This window comes from Larus michahellis, chromosome Z, assembly GCF_964199755.1.
Source record: "Larus michahellis chromosome Z, bLarMic1.1, whole genome shotgun sequence".
Taxonomy (NCBI): Eukaryota; Metazoa; Chordata; class Aves; order Charadriiformes; family Laridae; genus Larus; species Larus michahellis.
In genome coordinates, this window is record NC_133930.1 from 71,232,691 (window position 1) to 71,251,470 (window position 18,780).

Consider the following 18,780-nt stretch of genomic DNA (forward strand, 5'->3'; position numbering starts at 1 on the left):
TAATATTGGGGAGCTTTTTTTCCTCATAACTGTTACTCAGAGCCATTACTGGGTACTTCTCCCATTTCCTTTAACTAACACTTTTATTACTTGGGAAACATGGAAGCAGTCCTCAATATTTCTGAATTTAGAGACATGCATTATTGGTGGGGTTTTCCCCCTTCTTTAACTTCGGAAGAGTTGAATAGTTGAAAGTGCCTCACAATCGGCATTTGCGGGGCATGACTTTCGCAGAAGGGTATGCGCTTCGTGTGCTTACTAGTCTGCTTGCTGTTCTTTAGCAATGACACCGCTTTTCTGAATTCTCCACTCCCCTCCTCACCCCACCCCCCAACCGGCTGCTAAATTGAAGGCATTCCTTTCCGTCTTTTTTGATAGCTCGTTTTCAAGTATGCTTCTGAGAAACTTTCAAGGACGGATGCTCCCCGGAGACAGGAGCAAGCAATGTCCACATGCTTAAAGTCCTTTGAATACTGTATTTTTGGCCTACTTTAAAGCCTATTTTATTTTTGGTGTTAGAAATATTTAAAGGAGGTATAGACATGATTATATTTCATAGTCTGCTACCTAGATTTGAGTTTGCTTGCCATAGTCCCTTAAGATTGCTAAACACAGTATTAAAGCTGTGATTAACACAGTGAATGGCAGCAGAAGGCATTTTTCTGCTGCGCATAGCTATATAATCTTTCTAGTAATACACAAGTTGAGCTGAGAAATCCTGCCAGCATCCTGTCCACACGGGTAAAGGGGACTGGACAGAAAGGGAGCTGGGACTTGAAAGGTACAGTGCAGTACATGACATTAGGAAAGAATACGCATGCAAATATTCTGAGTAAACAAGCTGTTTAAGCATGTAAGACTTAAATTTGCACCCTTTTAGTCTAATTTTGGTATAGTTCTGGAGGAGGTCTGAGCTAAGCAGCGAGGAGTCTTCTTGATAGTCTGCTGAGTGTCTGCCGGGACTGTACACAGGGTACAGCAGAGCCCTTATGAATAGAGTAGGCAGTGATAAACTAATCAACCGCTAATCTAATGCAAATTGCTAGTTAACATGGTCCTGTCCATATTTAAGTATGCTGAGGTGAGACTCTTTAAGTGTGCTTGTTGAGAGGGAATTATGTTAATGCCTGAGGTACTAATATTTTTCTGCATTAATCAATTTCTCCTCCCTCAGCTGCCACAGCAGAGGTGGAGAAGAATGCAGGTGAAGGACTTGATGTGATGATGATGAACTGCTGTAGGATAAAGGTCCGTGCAGAAGTTCCCTGTGTGGGACTGCTTCTGAGCCTGAAAATCTGAATGGTGCGGGTCATTAGGATGAGACAAGGACAAGCACTTTCTTGAGCTCCTGAAGAGAGTGAGAGTTTTCGTATGTGTTTAAGAGCATATACCATCTTTATCCGCAGTCTTGCAAAGTTTGATGGCTTATTAATTGATAATTGTAATGACATAGGGTGTTTTGCTGGAGCTGTTTGAAGTTTGTCTGGTTGTGTGAGAAATGCCCATGCTGTGTTTGCATCCTTTGCGGCTTGGGGATCTGCTGTTGGCCTGTAGTTGATTTGCCCCTGTGAACTGATGGAGCAGGGTTTGGGGCTCCACACTTGTAGTGGTAGGGCAGATGTTCAAGAGACTCAAGGTGCTTTTTGAGCTTGTCTGCTCCTTCTGGAGTATGCCTCACCCTCTCCTTGGTTTTCAGTGGCTGCTCCAGAGTCTAAAAAGCCCAGATCAGAAGCAAGGACAATATTCACATAGTCTTATGCATTTAGGCAGCTCAGTGCTGGAGTTCACATAGGCTGCTTCGTATGTCGGTAAAACAAAGGGCAGTCTAACTGATCAGCAAACCCAAGAGCACCGCGCTCCATGTGGTGAATCATGTTATGTGTGCATTGAGCGTGCACCCACCCCAACCCACAGTTACTGACACAATGCTGTCTGGAGTTCATACGCTGTGTCCAGAGGCTGTGTTGAGACATCTCCCCGTCTCCATACCCACTTATGTAGCTCCGTTACTAGTCCATTACATTACAGGTACTCTCCTGTTAGTTTACTTACCTATAGTTGTCTTACACCGCCTGTGATTTCAGTCGCAGAGCTATGATTTTACGCCTGTTTTTAATGTTGGGTTTTTTTACCCCACTGACGAGCCTATGAGATTCTCTGGTACATTTGCCAACTGACTTGCTGGTGCTATTTGAGTACAGTTTGTGCTCTGGCTTTGAAAAACATGCAGGAGGTGTTGCCTGTGCACAATGTTGAACACTCTGAGTTTGCTGACGATCCTGATCCATGAAGTAGGTAGCATAACTAGTAGCTGTCCTTAGGGAAGAGGGATGAAACCTGCCTGCTCTGTGTAACTTCTTAATTCACACAGAATGCTGCGTGGTTTTTAACCTCAGTTTTTCAGCCGTCTGTGTTTGGGGTTTGTTGTGAATGGTTTCTCTGCTTTTGTGAATGCATGACACTTCACCAGGCATGTGTGTGTCTGAACCGAGAAGGTGGTGGAGTTGTTTCACGTGATCTTTCCATTCTGAGGGCTACTAGAAAGGCCTCCACAGGAATCCTGCATGCAGTTCTGGCAGTGTGCTACAGGAAAGATGTGGATTAATTACAGAGGATCCAAACAAAAGCAAGAACAATGAAAGTCTAAAAAACCTGTCTTAAATAGAAGAATTTGTAGTTAGTCTAGGTAGGAGACAGCTAAGGAGGGGAGCACTTTTAAAAGTTCTCATTGATAAAGAATCTGGGCTTATATGTAGGGAAAATAGGACATAAAAGGGCTTGAATTGCAGAAAGTTAAGTTTAGGTTAGGTGTTAGGCAATCTTACTAAAGAGAGGGGGAATGCCTGAAATTCACTGGAACTCCAGTTCCATTATAAATGCCAAAAAACAGGTAGGCAGTATCTGCAGAAGTCCAGCCGATCCTCCCTTGGAATGTGGAGATGCAGTGTGTAATTCTTGGGACTCCACCCAAGATAACTTTCCAGCCAGAGAAAAGGAATGCAGCATTGTTAGACGTGTGTTGTGGATCATTGTGAGTTTTATAAACAGGAAAATGAACATTCATTACCTGGGGAAAACAAATGACACTGTAATAATTAAACAAAGTAGATCTCTTACTTTCCCAAGGCTGTGAACAATAAACAATTCCAAACCACCTCTTTTCTGTTTATTCCACCTCAGCTGTATTTTGTTAAGTTTATGAAGTTTAAGCTTACCTGTTTTCATCACCCAGTATGTTCACCCTCGGTCATTTTGAGGAACTCTGTTTCTCTAGAGAAACACAAGAATCCTGTTTGCCATCCCAAAATGAGTTCCCGTCTACAAGGTTTCCACTCCTGGACTATTCTTTCTCTGTTCAGGGAGACCTTTGTTGTCTCTGTGTTTTCACCACACTCATCCTTTGTTCTCCGACTTGCTGCGGATCAGGCAAACCGTTGAGTTTGAGAGCCTGCATTCCCATGTGCTGATTGTGCTAGACAAGAAAAGTGGAGAAGAATCATGCAATGAAAAAAAACTTCACTTTAAACCTTCGTAATGGCTGAAAGCTTCCTTTTATGTTCTTTTGTTCATTGCTGATGTTTTCAGAGCGGAAGTCTTGAACAGGAGAATTGTCCTGCTCTGTGAGGTTAGAACTTGGCTCGGGCAAGAGGAGCCTGTGACCTGAGTGGACATGCTTCAGGGGTGCTGAGCCATTACCTTGAGATCTGTTTCGAAGAGGGGCATAGATGTGGTCAGCATCAGCAATACTTGGTGTCTTGTGAACAGTGCTGCAAGGTGCGTTACTCGCAGCAGGTCCATTACTGCAGGGAGTCATGGTGGACAGCTAAAAATGAAGCATCACCAATACTTACACTGAAAAGAAATGTGCTGAGAAGTTGGGTTAGTGCCTCGCGTGATGGAGACAGGCTGAGTGCATTCTGAGGGGACTCTAGCGCTCCCCTTGGATGAATTTCTGGTGCCCACAAAACTAGATCTGACAGCAGCCAGCTGGGATAAAAAAAATAAGTGCCTCGCGTGTATCAGAGTGCAAAGCCAATGTGGGCTTGTAGGGAAGCTTGGTGGTGCTGGTGGATCCCTTGCTGAGCTGCTCACCATTTGCACACCCTTGAGAAAGATGGTTGGGGAGCAGGTAGCATAGATACTGGCGTCTAGGTTTGTCTGATCTGGTACCCACCTCCAGGCTTCTTCAGACTGGAGAAATTCAGGCATTTGGGCCAGTCCGTGGTGAATTGGGTGGTTCTAAGTGCCTTTTTCACTCCTGCCAGCAGCTGGGACGATGCCAGTGGCTTGGGCCATGATCCTGCTTACCTCTATGAGGCATGCACTGAGTCCACTGCTTGGCAGGGTCCCCACTTGTATCCTTCGTTTGGCCTAGGCGTGACCAGTGTTTCTAGGGCTAACTGCAGATCTTTCTCCAAATGCCACAGGATGCAGAACCTCAGCACCGGCTAGGTCACCTGTATGACAAGCTGTGGAAAAAAAGCCAGGTACCATCTCATGGAGACGGACAGGGCATTTTCAGATGAAAGGCCTGGGAAGTGTGGGACTGGAGAAGTGTTCCGGTGGACTGCCCTCCTCTGATACCTCTGGGGCCCTCTCCACTCCTGGCTTGTGGCTGATGGTGGAGGCTGGACAGCAGAGAGATGGAGGAGCACGGGGCTGATACTTTGTGGGAGATTTGTTAAAAAAGATTATAGGACAAATCCATGGGGCTTTACGGTGACTCAAAGGTGAGATGGGGGAAAGGAGATTTGTCAGCAACGTCATTAACACTGTTGACACCACGAGGCTGGAAGGCAGCTCTCTGGGCTGATGACAGACTTGGAGCTGCTCTAGGAGCTGGCTGTCACTGGATGTACAGGACAAACTGACAGGGAGTTAAATAAGGCATGGAATTAGTAGGTGCATTGGCACTGATGGTGTTTGTGGGGAAGCAGCTTTTATAAAATGCCCACACTTGCAGCCGCAGGGCCCCAGCAGCCACGGTAGCGGGGCGACCACTAGCCAGAGGCCAGGGCGGCCACAACTTGGTCTGGCCGAGCCTTGAGACCCCCTGGGTCATAGAGTCACAGAATAGTTCGGGTTGGAAGGGACCTTAAAGATCATCTAGTTCCAACCCCCTGCGATGGGCAGGGACACCTCCCACTAGACCAGGCTGCTCAAAGCCCCATCCAGCCTGGCCTTGAACACTCCCAGGGATGGGGCAGCCACAGCTTCTCTGGGCAACCTGTGCCAGTGCCTCACCACCCTCACAGTAAAGAATTTCTTCCTAGTATCTAATCTAAGTCTACCTTCTTTCAGTTTAAAACCGTCACCCCTTGTCCTATCGCTACACTCCCTCATAAAGAGGGACCCCCCATCCCAGGGCTCTATCACTCCTCCTGGGGAAGGACTTCTTCCAGCCACAGCCTCGGGTGCTTCGCGGTGGCCTCCGTCCCCACGGACAGAGGCGTGCGCATCTTGGGGGGCTTCCCAAAAAGGCCCTTTGCCGGGGTGCCCGACTCGGCACTCTGAAGGAAGTTTCCGCGGGAGGAAAGCAGGCTTTAGCGCGCATAACTCGCTAGGAGCAGGGAAGACCCTTGGGAAGCACATGCCGCCCTCGCTGCTGCGGGGCTGCCGCCCTCCGCCGCGCTGGGGATGGAGGGTGCGAGCTTCCCCTGCGGGCGGAGGGTAAGGACAGACCAAACCGGGGACCCAGGGCGGGTTCCCGGCCGGGCACAGCTGTTCCCGGCCGGGAGGGGCGGCGGGGCCGGCCCCCTCTGAGTGACGGCCGAGGCCGGGGCCGGGGCCGGACCCCCGCCTCCCGCAGCGGCGGAGCCGGGGCGGGCAGGACGCGCCGCCCGGGCTCGCCTCGGCTCGGCTCGGCGCGGATCGCGGCTGCGGTAAGCGGGGCGGCGGGCCCGGGGCGGCCCGGCCCTTATCTGGGCACAATATTTGGCCGGCACCGGGCGGCAGCGCCTCGGCAGAAATAGCGGCCGCCCCCGCGCCTGCCTGCGCCCGGCAGCGCGCAGGGTTGCGGGGCTTGGGGGAATGGCGGGGCGCTCTGCCCGCATCCCTGCCCGCGTGCATGCACGCTCGCTCGCCATCCCGCCGGGGGGCCGTGCCCGCAGGGTGGCTGTCCCCGGGGGCGCTGGGCTAGCAGCCGGTGGCGCCCACGCGTGTCGGCGGCAGAGCGGGGTGGGCGCTCGGCGGCCCGGCGGGGAGCGGGGGCAGCGGCGGGAGGTGGCGGGGTGGGGGCAGCGTGGGGGGAGCGTGGGGACAGAGGGCCCGGCGCCGCGCTGGGCGGGTTGCGAAGGGCTCCGGTAGCTCTGTTACGGCTGTTGGGTTTGTCACCCTGGGGGCGCCGCTGGGAAATGGTTCTCCGGGGGGTGGGTCAATAGAAGGCTGCGCTGGTTTTGTACGGGGAGAGCAGAAATTTGTGCGGGGAAAGGCTACTTGAGTCCTTGTGGTGTGTTTTCCATACGCATACTTTGTCCGGCTTGAATGAGCCACTGCTTCGTCTGAAAGGCACTGCCTATCTCAAAGATAACTTTCCTTCACTCAGCTGGACACAGCTTCTGCCCCACTCGCGTGCCTTCCTGATGTGCTCATCTGTCTGCTTCTGCTTTTGAAGTGGTCCTGGACGGTTTTTTGGGCAGAACGCATTTGCCCACTGCCCCCATTCTGGCCCGGCTGCTCTACCCCGAGGCAGAGGTCCTCTCTCTAGTTGCTGTAGATCTTTCCTTGGGTATTGGGCCCTGAGCCAAAAAGGTGCTCAGCCACGTGGTGGAGGTTATTTTTAAGTGTATATAAAATCCCTTCCTCATGTGTGACCCACCAGCTCACGCAGGAGTGAAGAATGAACTCCTCATTTCTCATCAAAGAGAGAAGATCTGTGCCAAGAGGTGGCACCTTCTCTCAGACTAGAACTGATAGAGCAAATACCAGAGAAGCTTTTGAGTGTGCAAGCCCTACTTCAGGTTACGGTAGTCAGCCCTTCGGCTTTTGTCTTCTAGGAAGGAGGAGCTGGGCCACAACACTAAAGCCGAGCACTGTCTGGTGGGCACCGTGGTGCCCAGAGCCGCCCCCAAGTGCCATTTGCATTTGCGTAGAAGAGTTTGCACTGTCGTCTGTTGGCAGCCTCTGTACCTGTTGCCCTAGTGTACATGCATTCGGGTGTTCCAACAAGCACTCTGCATCGTTTGCTCACTGCTGCTCCTTTCAAGGTCTCTGTTCTTCTCCTGTCAGGGCTCTTTTTTTCCCCTTCAGCATTGCTTTGTTTTCCAGCATGACTCATCTTGTTCTTTTCCCCACACGTTTCTCAGCTGTGATGGTCTGCTGGCTTTTCTCCAGATAATATGTTTTTGCATAATATTGGGAATTATGTTGCTTCCTCCCCTCCTCCTTGGTGTATTTGGGAAAGTCAAACAGATGTGGAGACAGCCTGGTCTATCTCATTACTGAGTTCCTTTGCCCATGTTTTACTTTCATTCACCCAAAGAACAGTTCTACTTACCTTTTCAAGTGATCCTGAATGATCCTTTTCTAAGAAGCATCTGTCCCCTGTTGCTAGATGTGTAACTCCATCCCCCAGAGCAATGTGACACTGAATGTCATGTTTGCAGATGAATTGTTTTACTTCTCTGTTTGCTGCTTCGCTGTTTTGCAGGCATGTGGAGTTTTTGTGAAAGCCCAGCGCAGCTCAAGGGATGGAGGCTGGGATCTGCTTTCTGATTTTTTCCTCTGTAGTTGACAACCACTTGCAAATCGTGAACTAGGAGGACTCTGCCTTCACTTCTCTATTCAAGGCAGGGGCTTGCAGTCAAAACGTGTTTACTTTGTAAAGCTGCCAGACTCTTGGAAGAAACAGGAGGTGATAAAAATTGTGTTCCATGGCTCTGTATTGCTAAATGGGCACATGTTTTTGGTCACAGGATGTCAGCGCTGACGGTGGCTCAGCGGTTCTTTAGTCCATCCCCGGCTCACAGCAGATCTCTCCTCAGCCAGGGAGGCTGTGGCTTCATTCTAGAAACCCCCAGCGATGGAGACCCCACCTCCCTGGTGCCCTGTCCCAGGGCGGCATCACCCTCCCGGGAGGGAGTTCTTCCTACTCATTAATGGTAAATGAGATAAACACACATCAAGAGACTGTCCTGGGTCCAGCCCAGGATACTCTGGTTGGCAGCGACCAGTGGCAGATGCCCTGGGAGAAGCATGGAGACAAGGCTACAGCGATGCTTCCCCAGAGCTCAGCCCCCTTCCAGCACTGTGTGGTTCATTAGCTCTCCCAGCTGGAGGTCGTGTCTTTGTTTCTTCAGGCCTGGGAGGACTGTGTGAGCGTCCTGCTTCTGTTAAATGCCTCGTTCAGATTTGGTGCGCAGCAGCAGGTTCAGCTGCTCCCTGGGACTGGAGTGTGCCAGAGCGGCAGGAGTCCATCCAAGGGCTAACATAAGTTCAGGCAAGAAAACCAGGATCCCTTTTCAGTGTAGATTGTGCCAGCTGCGAAGTTTTCAAGTGGAAGGGTTCAAGTTACAGAGCAGGAACCGATTGCTCGGTGTCACTAATGACTCAAGTGTGCCCATGCACTTTTCATAGGGATTAGTAATTAAGCAATTAAGTACATGCCAGGCGCATGAGAGAACATTACCCCAAATAGGAGAACACATAGCTGTGCTTACAAGTTGCGTGCCTTAAAAATACACGAAGGGGAGATAGAGCTGGGGTGGTTTGTATTTGGGCTTTGGCAGAGTTTGACCCTGTTACGTGCTGCCTGGTCACCAGCCATCTGGGCTGTTTGCTGGGTGGCCCTGATAAGAAAGATCACTTGGTAAGAGCCGCTGCTGAGTCGTGTGGCTTCCAGGCTGCAGGCGTGCTGAGGAAAGGACAGCCGGGAGGTACAGGCGGTTTCTGAGTGTCAGGTTGGGATCTGGGAGAGTTGCACCTCCTGGCACGCGCAGGGAGAGGAAGGTCCAGGAGGGTGTGACCAGCATAAGACTTCCCTCAGCACCAGTGGATGAAGGGAGGGGTCACTTTGGTGCTTCCCCAAGTGCGTGCATGACCTTGGACAACCAGCCGTTTGCTGTGGAGCTGTCAAGTGCCAGGATGGGAATGCCAGCTTTGGCGTGAGGATCCCTATGGGAATGAAGCAGCATCATCATCAGTAAGTATCGTCTATGGCATATGGTACTCATTGATGTAGGGTTCCGGGTGGTGATGATAACTTCAGATAGCATTACATGTTTTGTATGGCTGGCGTGTCATTTAGAGAGGCAGAAGTCACAGTGTGCTTTGATAGATCCGCAGTGCCTCCTTCCAGGAGTTTCCTTTCAAATATTTTACTGAGGTGAACATGAATTTTGGTGTGTCTTAGGTTAACCGCTGCTGGTTGTGAGTTTTGTATCAAACCAGAGGAAATACAGATCTTCCTTGGAGAAGTCTGAGTTTTCTGAAGGAACAGCAGATTCCCTGTTGGATTTCATTAGGCATGAGCCTCTTTGCAGGGCAGCTGAGAGGGGCTTGGTCTTTCTAGGTGATGGCTGGCTTGCCTTGGAACAGTGAGGGTGTGTGCTGACCTCTGCTTTCTGCATCTGACATGACAGAGCTTCCCCTTGTCCGGAACCTCCTCTGTCTTTTCTCTGTCCACTCTTCTCATCCAGGGCATGAATGTGCTGGCACTGCCGGGCTCAGCTGTGGAAAGGCTAAGGGATGAAGATACACCTGATGGGCGCTGCTTGCTGAACAGGGGCTGGGGGCATCCACTACCTCGCATGTCCTGTTTTATTGAGGATCATTCAAGATGATGCTTGGCTACTCTGCAAGCTACGCAAGGGCTTCTCAGTGTGAGAATGCTGCCAAGCAAGATACTGTGATGGTCTCCTGGAGGCTGAGTGACTCACTGTCATGCTGCAGAAGCAAGGGACTTAGCCAAGGTGACCTTCAACCATGTCTGAGCTCACGGTGAACAGTTTGTTTCAGGGGAAGGCAGATGAACCCCCTTGTGTTGAACCAGAATCAGAATTCAAACTTGAATCACAGCAGCGAGGACTTTGCTTCAGCTGGATAAATTAAGTGAGTGCAGAAAACAACAATGTTTTGTGAAGTAAATGTAGGGGATCAGCTTGGAGCCCAGTTTCCATCCTGTGTAACCTCCTGGCATTCAGAGGAGGAACCTGGACAGTTGGGCAGGCCTGTGCATTCTTCTGAGACCAGGTCACAGAAAGTTTAGATGGGAAGGGACCTCTGGAAGTTCCCAGTCCAGTGGCCTCTCTGAGCAGGCTTAGCCCCAGAGCTACATCAGATTTCCAAGGGCCTTGTCCAGTTGGGTTGAATATCCAAGGATAGAGATCCCACCACCTGGCTGGTCCCTGTCCAAAGGCTGCACCACTCTTGGGGCAAGGAATCTTCCCCTGATGTCCTGTTAGAATTTCTCTTGCCACAACTTATTCCCATTGCCCCTTTTCCTTTCCCTGTGCACCTCTGAGGAAAGCCTTGTTCTGTCTTCTCCAGAAACCCTTTCCTTTTAGCCAGCAGCAGTCTTGCCCTCTCCAGGCTGAAGAAGTCCACTTCCCTCCGCTTCTCCTTGCATCTTCTGTGTCCCAGCCTCCTGCCCACCCTGATGGCCCTGCACTGGAGTCTCTTCAGCTTGTCAAGACTTGTGTTCTACTGGGGGACATCAAACTGGATGATGCAATATCCATCTGCAGCCTCGGTGGTGCTAAGCAGAGGGGAATACCACCCTCTGTGGACCTCCTGGCCAGACATTTTCTAGTGCAGCTTGCACTGCAACTCCAGTGCACAGCCTATAGGAAGTCTCTTGTAGCTTTAACAAGATGTTTCAACATCTTGTACGTTCAAGGTGGTGATGCAGAGCCCAAGCTGACCAACAGCGCTTGATGCTTGAGGATGATCAGAGGGCTGGAGCACCTGTCCTGTGAAGACAGACCGAGGGAGTTGGGGTTGTTCAGTCTGGAGAAAAGAAGGCTCCAAGGAGACCTTATAGAGGCCTACCAGTATCTTAAGGGGGCCTACAAGAAAGCTGGTGAGGGACGTTTTAGGATGCCGGGTAATGGTAGGACTAGAGGGAATGGATTAAAACTAGAGATGTGTCAATTCAGATTGGACGTTAGGAAGAAGTTCTTCACCATGAGGGTGATGAGATACTGGAACAGGTTACCCAGAGAGGTGGTGGATGCTCCATCCCTGGAAGTGTTCAAGGCCAGGCTGGATGGGGCTTTGAGCAACCTGATCTAGTGGGAGGTGTCCCTGCCCATGGCAGGGGGGTTGGAACTACATGATCTTTAAGGTCCCTTCCAGCCCTGACAATTCTAGGATTCTGTGGTTCTGTGCTGCAGCCTGGGCCCATGTTTACGGCTTGTTAAAAAGGTGCTTTCCTCTCTGGTTGAGAAAATGAGATCAACCTCAAAAAGAATCTTCAAAAAACATGCAGGAGACCATTCCCCTAAAAGGACTGGCTTTAGATGTTTATCTTCCTTTCATTTCTCCAAGCCAAAGACTCAATGTTTAGTGAGAACAAAGTATGTTCACTTGAAATGGGGCAAACATCTCACTGCCTGTACCGCAGGTATGGGCCACCTGGTCACCTGCAAGGCCACCACTGCTGGGCTCTAATTGTGTCTGCCAGAGAAGGGACCACTAGCTCCAAGTGTGACCTTTGTACCTGTGTGTTGGGAGGAAAGCATTCATGCTCCATCACACCTGATTCTCTTGTGACCAGGGTGACTAGTGACAGGAGGCACCCAGTGGTCAAGACGTTGGATGTGTAAAGCTGTGTGGTGACACTGGGGATGGATCCAGCTCCTCCTGTGCTCTGCTCTGCTTTGCTATTGGGTTTTGCAAAATTCACACACTGTTTTAGATGTGGTCTTAGAAGGAGCTGATGTGCATCTTTCCCTGTTGTTACTGGATCTGCCCTAATGCATTGGTCCCTTCTTGAAAACCCCGGGAACTGGTGATGTTGGGGTGCTCGGTGACTCAAACAGCAGGGCGGCTGCAGAGTCACGGTCTTGCACAGCAGCACCCAGGTGTGCTGGGATGCAAGCCCAGGGCTCATAAGCTGTCGCATGAGCTGCAGGACCAGCAGAGACTCACTTTTGGGTGGATAGATGTCCTTCATCCCACCATCCCCGTTGTGTTTGCCCCAGCTCTACCACATGTAATGGCTCCAAGGGCTTCTTGTACCCTCCCTTCCTCTGGACCTCCCTGCAAATGCCCCATCTCTCTCCTTCATTCCCTGACTGTCAGACGAAGGAGATGCCTTGGCTTGTTCCACGTTACACCGCTGCTGATGGACCCTTTGCGCGCATGCGCAGCTTGACAAGAAATTAGGGTTTGAGACATGTATGAAATTTCATTAGTTAGCTAATGGCTTTAAGGTTTATCAGAGGACTGAGAAGCCACGTAAAATATAGTCTTCATTTAGGAAACCAACTGAAGCTGATTTGCTCCTCTCATCTGCACAGCATGCATCTTGGATTTACACCTGGGTGATTCACTGAGGTCTAAGAGTATGCACAGAAAGTACTTCTCTTGATTTTGTAGGAAATGGTTACTTAAAGTATGTATAGTTTCCCAAAAAAACCCCTGGTATTGCCCTTTGAAGTTACACTAAAAGTCAAAGGAAAGACAAAAGGAATTGTAGCAACTATGAGGGGGTTAGTTGAAGTTAGTTTATTGTTTTTATACTGTAAAAATAATAGATCTGAACTTTGACTTGGGTTTATACTTCAGCTATGAAAAAAATCTCGTAAATCAAACCTCTGCATGAGTCAAACAGGAACTATTCTCAAGCCAGGCTATCCCTCACCAGGGTAACTCCTGCCTTTCGTGATGCTTAAAAACAGCTTTCATCCTGAATAGCCTTCTGCCTTCAAACTTGTCAGTTTTTCCAAGAATCATTGATATCTACACTGGTAACGCTCGTTGGCCACCTCCTTATCTCAGAGACTGAGCCCTTGGTCTGCTTTCTTATTTCAAAGCACTGGAGAACTTTCCCAGCAGATCTGAGAGTTGCTTGGTAGGGGGAGGGATGTTAATTTCTTCAGCCGTGGCTCTCACCAGCCTCTGCCTCTTGCTGGTGGATCGGTGTGGCCGGTGGCTGAGGATGCACCAAACCCTCCCACGTGCTGCCGTGGAATTGACAGCCTGCCGTGAAACGCTGGAATCGGGGCTGGACTGGACCGATAACAGACTTTATCACCCAAAAGCCCTGTGTCGTCGCTGAGGTTAGTTGCTCTTCCTCCCCGCGTGCACGCAAATAGAAGAGGGCTTTCTGTCCTTCCCTGCGGTTATCCTGCTGGCGCACGTGGGAGTTTGTGCACGTCGAGGCTGGGCTTCCCAGCACCGCAGCACCCCGGGGAAATCTGTCCCTGTGTTTTCGCTATGACGTTTTTATGTTTTCTTGGAATTTGTCTTGCTCGCTGCCCTTTCTGTGTGCTTTACCCAGTTCTGCTTTCTCGTTTGCCCTTTTTGCTGGGGTCGTCAGAGCACTGAGAGATGATCCTGCAGATCTTCTGGCTCGGTGGCACCTGTGCTGCTCCTCAGCCTCCCCGAGCGGCCTCTTGCAGCCAGAGCCCATCGCTGCTCCTGCCTGCCCTGCTTGCCCACCTGAGGAGCGCAACCATGTCCCCGTGCCTCTTCTCCACCCTGGACAGGGCACAGTGGTCCCAGGTGGGCCACCTTCCCTGGGGCTCCGCCGGTTCCCCACATGGAGGTCGGTGCTGCTCTTGGGTTTCGGTGCCCCAGAAAGGGCACAGTGCTGCAGGGGGGCCGTACCGGGGCAGAGCATTAAAGGAATATTTCCAGTGTCACACGGGATGCTTTTCATTTTCACTTGATGTACAGCATCTATTTTTTTGTCCAGTGCTTTTCAAAAAGAAACTATTCCACCCCCATCATAATCACAAATGTTGCCTTTTTTGTTTTGTTTTCCTATATTCACGGTAGGAACAGTCTTCCCTGTAGATGATCTGTGGTGTACGTTCATCTCCCATCCAATTTAGCTTTTCTCCTTGAACCTTTTTATGGGTCTTGGTGCATACCAACTTGTTTGCTCTTCAGACTTACCAAGTGCGAGTGTTTGGGCTGTCTTCTAATGTGTCTGATGGGTACTTTGGACAATGAGACCCAATACCTTGCTATCTTGGCTGTTGATATGAACTTCAATTTTTTGAGGAAATATGAATTTCAATTTTTTGAGGGCTTAAAGTTGTAATAGTGTCGGTCCTGCACGGCTTCTGTATATTACATATATATTTTGTTGTGATGATTCCTTCGTTGATTGAATGAAAAGCCTATTGGTAGCCTTAATGAAAAATAGCAAGAAATCAAAGCTGCCATCTCAGGAGGGGATTGAGAATAGATTTGATGGAGCAGATTTGTGGTGAATTAGAGCTGACTCTTTCCTGAATGTCCAGAAGTGTGTGGATTTAAAATCTGAACATAATATTGCAGTTGTGTTAGAGGATCTTGTTATTTTTTTTGAGGTGCAGGGGTTGGGGCAGGCGGGTGTTTGTTTTAAACGGTGCTTGAACCCTAGCACGGCTCCGGGAGACCTGTTTGTGGAGGTGGGTGTTTCAGCGCTTTGTGTACATGAAAACAATTATAATTAGGCAGAACTTACCCGCTCTCTTATTTTTGGCAGTGCAAAGCCCTGTTGCCATTTACAGCGGATGGGGGAATTGGCTTTTTCTCCCAGCACTCATGAGCCAGATAGGGTGGAAGAGGCCTGGGATGTGGAGATAAGGGAGAGCCAGCGAACCGCGCTGGTTGCGGGGGTGGCGATGGAAGATGCGATGCCGAACCCGCACAGCTCATTCCGGGGGGACACGGAGCAGCACAGAGGGTCCTGCCGCCGCGGGCAGGGTTAGCGCCGCCCACCCGCTCCCCGGCTGCCCCGGCAAGGGCAGGGGCACCATCCCCCCTCCGCGGCCCTGCCTGGGGTACGCAGCAAACGGGAGTTCTCCCCGCGGGGCTTTCGGACGTGTTTCGTCAGGCTCCGCACCTGTCCTCAGCCCTCAGCGCCGCTGCTATCTGCAGCCCTGGCTGCGTGTCCCTGCAGGATGCCTAGGAACCCGGCAGGGCTTTCCAGAAGCGTCGTCCGTGCGCGCTGACATCCCACATCTGCCCTGCCTCTCGGTGGTGACAGTCTCTGTCCTTCTGGCGGGAGGGGGACAAGGTCAGCCCTGCCCAGGCTGCGTCCCAGCCCAGCCACCCCTTGCAGGCCACCTCTGACGGCTCGGACGGGGCCGTGGCTGCCTCTGGGGGTAGCCGTCCCCACGTAGACAAGACGGAGGTTGCCATGTTCATGGCACGTGTGGGTATTTTAAGCCGCTACAGGGAATTTAGCACCCTGGGGTGCGTTATGCTCTGCCTTCCTGCCTGCTTTTAGCTCCATCTCCTTCTACAGCAGAATGGTCAAAACTAAAAATGAAATACTCAATGCAGACTAGTCGTGGTTCGCGCACTTCAATATAAGGTGGAAAAAGCTGGTTTTGACCCTCTGGGCTCCCATGGAGGAGGCGCTGTCTCTCGGCGCTCCACCTCCTAAGTGGCGAGTGGCAGGAATGCGAGCGATGCAGGAATTGCCATCACACCAGTGGGAAACCAAACGTCTGACCAGGTGGCGGCTCTATATTTAAGGGCTTGCTGTCGGGCCATGTGTGCGTTAATGTGCCCTTTTGTGACCAAGCTAAAGATAATTTTCCTATCTGGAATGGCAGCTGTGCTGTAAGTTGTGTAAAGAGACTTCTCCACTGATGAAAAGTGATCATGGGAGCACAATCTGGCCTGATGGGGCAAAGCTGGGGAGATGTGACTCGGGATAGGGCTCTGACGCTCTGCAGAAGCTGAAAAGGGGCCATTTTTGGAAACTCAGAAGATGTTTGTCTCCTTGAAAAAATGCACAGGCCCTTGCTGTTATTTTAATGCAAATGCCCCTTGAGAAGACAGCAAAACTTTTTTTCAAACTGTAAGAAAAGTCTCTCTGAATTATCTAGAGCTCAACGTTCTCCACAAAAACTGAGCCAAAAAATGTAAATATACAGACAGCGCTATGGAACAGAAGGAAACTTTCAGCAAAAAAGCGGAGTCGGATACACTCTTGTGTGTTGTAGTGAGCGTATTTTTAACCCACCTGCATATTTTAAGCAAGTTGACCTTCGTAGAAGGTCTACTATGGTCTTTCAGAGCTGGCAGAGGTCCAGTTACGTGTGTGTGATTGTGTGTGGCGTTTCATATTAGGAGACACGGCACAAACCCCTGGGTCGGCGGGGATTATCCGGATAGGTTGTGTAGCGTGTTACTCCCACTTCTCTTCTCGAAGGGTTGGTTTAGGCGTGCAGCCGCGCCCAGGTCAGCCGCTTGGCTCGCGGCAGTGCGGACACACGTTGTCGCAGGGAAGGTGGGTCACTAAACGGCACGTTTCACTGGCAGCCTCCTGGACACGAGAGGATAATGCTTCCTGATCGCCTTGCGGCTTTAAAACACAGGAAGGAGTGCCGCCCACTGTGGCCTCGTGGAGGTTTGAGGGCTCAGAGGTACTCAGTGATGCTACAAATCTCTTCTCCCACCTGGCGACAACGTTATCTGGAGCCCCGTGCACAAGGAGGTGTTGCTGGGGGCTTTTGAGGGCACGAGAGACTTTATGATTTGTGGTTTATTGTCCTTCAAGGAATTAAATGCCTAGGACACTTCGATAACCTCTAGCATTGCTTGGAGAAAGACATGCCTAGCGAGGGTCCTGTATGTGGTGCTTCCTCAGTGCTGCCCTGTGAGCCCATGGTGGAGCACGGTGCTACTGGAGTTGTGCCACTTTCACGACCATGGGCCGTGACTTGTGTGTAGGGTATGGACAGGGGGGCCCTGAGCAATCTGACCTGGCTTTGAATTACGCCATGCTTTAAGCATAAATCTTCTGCAACTCCGCGGTATTCGGCATCCCCCGACCAGCCGGGCTGCAGTGTCACATTTCATCTGTTCGGTGTTAACACTGCTTGTTTTCATTTCAGGTCCTCTTTCGGCATAAAACGCGAGATTCACGAGACTCCTCTAAGATGTCTTACAGGAAGGAGCTAGAAAAATACCGAGACCTGGATGAAGACAAGATCCTTGGAGCTCTGACAGAGGAGGAGCTCAGGAAGTTAGAGAATGAACTGGAGGAGCTGGATCCTGATGTAAGTCATCTTTACTCGAGATTTTCTGGGCGGTAAATCTCAGTAGTTGTGGGGCAATGGGCTGCATTAGTGATCTGTATTTGAGTGGAGCCTTTGCAGAGGCTGTGCTTGGCAGAAGGACGGAAGAGACTGTCAGTGGATGAGCAGAAGTTTTGCCATCGCAAGGATGGGCTGCACGTGGGACTTTGTCTCTGTGACATTCCCCTGCCCTGGCCCTGGAGTGTGTGCTCCGGTGTGACGAGCACTGCGATTTGCAGCACTGATGTCAGCCAGGGCTGGTGGCTCAACGGATCTCTGCTTCTGATCAGGCCACCTTGGAGGGAATGTTCTGGGGTTTGTAGGTTGTTTGGGTTTTGCTTTTTTTCCATAGCACACTTCGAACTTCCGTAGCAAACTGCCCCTCTACTCCACTCTGGTGAGACACCACCTGGAGTAATGTATCCAGCTCTGGAGTCCTCAGCCCAAGAAGGACATGGACCTGTTGGAACGGGTCCAGCAGAGGGCCATGAAGGTGATGAGAGGGCTGGAGCACCTCTGCTATGAGGACAGGCTGAGAGAGCTGGGGTTGTTCAGGCTGGAGAAGAGAAGGCTCCGAGGAGACTTTAGAGCCCCTTCCAGTCCCTGAAGGGGGCCTACAGGAAGGATGGGGAGGGGCTGTTTATCAGGGAGTGGAGTGATAGGACACAGGGTAATGGCCTCAAACTGAAAGAGGGGAGATTTAGATTGGATATCAGGAAGAAATTCTTTACTGTGGGGGTGGTGAGGCCCCGGAACAGGTTGCCCAGGGACGCTGTGGATGCCCCATCCCTGGAAGTGTTCAAGGCCAGGCTGGATGGGGCTTTGTGCAACCTGGTCTAGTGGGAGGTGTCCCTGCCCATGGCAGGGGGGCTGGAACTAGATAATCTTTAAGGTCCCTTCCAACCCGAACCATTCTGTGATTCTATGATTCAAATGGTCTCTATTTTCCTCCGTTTAGGCAGAAATCCAAATCCCAGACTTTTTCAAAATGGGACAATTGCTTTTTAGCAACCTCCCAACATCAGCAGGAGTTGCGTGTGTGCAAACACTGGGCCTTGCTGGTGCCAAGCAATGAAAGCTTTTTGGAGGCAACATGTCCCGGTGGCCCTGGCAGGGGATGTGCAGAGCCAACTGGCAGGACGCGGGGCTACGGCAGCGTTAGGTGATGAGGCTGGGCTCTGCCAAGTGAGAAATTGTTCCTGCAACATGCAGTTAGTCTTTCGGGGCGGGGGCCGGAAATGATGGGCAGTGTAGGTTGCATCACCAGTATTTTTAATTGCAGCACAGGGAAATAATTACGAGGTGGCAGGCTGGCTCCCAGGGGGCATGGGCTGATGGGATAGGGATGGTTACAGCTGCCTCAGAAGACGTGGAGTCAGGCAGCCTTCTGTGAGAGATGCAGAAAGGTAAAATAGTCATGAACATCTGTCAGTACAGGTGTAGCCTGAGTACGGGAGTTAAAGCATGAAGACTGTATGGTCACTCACAGCATGAAGCCTGAGGAAGCAAGCCGTTTCCTATTCCTCCCTGCTTGTGTGTTAGCACTGTTCTCCTCTGTTGCCCTCCAAGATTGCCCAAGTCTAGTTGTTTCCTA

At 50.9% G+C, this 18,780-nt stretch overlaps 1 protein-coding gene across 3 annotated transcripts in view; it reads left to right on the forward strand.

Annotated features, from left to right (window-relative positions):
• The first annotated feature begins 5,726 nt into the window (after positions 1 to 5,726).
• TMOD1 (tropomodulin 1) overlaps positions 5,727 to 18,780 on the forward strand; it is a 29,942-nt gene continuing 16,888 nt past the window's right edge. The window contains exons 1-3 of one of the 3 annotated variants that reach the window (XM_074569726.1): positions 8,816 to 9,139; positions 9,636 to 10,047; positions 17,004 to 17,168. In XM_074569726.1, coding sequence (XP_074425827.1) covers positions 17,049 to 17,168 — 120 coding nt within the window. In that variant the 5' untranslated portion in view covers positions 8,816 to 9,139; positions 9,636 to 10,047; positions 17,004 to 17,048. Of the gene's footprint in view, positions 5,883 to 8,677; positions 9,140 to 9,635; positions 10,048 to 17,003; positions 17,169 to 18,780 lie in introns of those variants that run through there. The other 2 variants (XM_074569727.1, XM_074569725.1) reach the window with 2 other exon arrangements.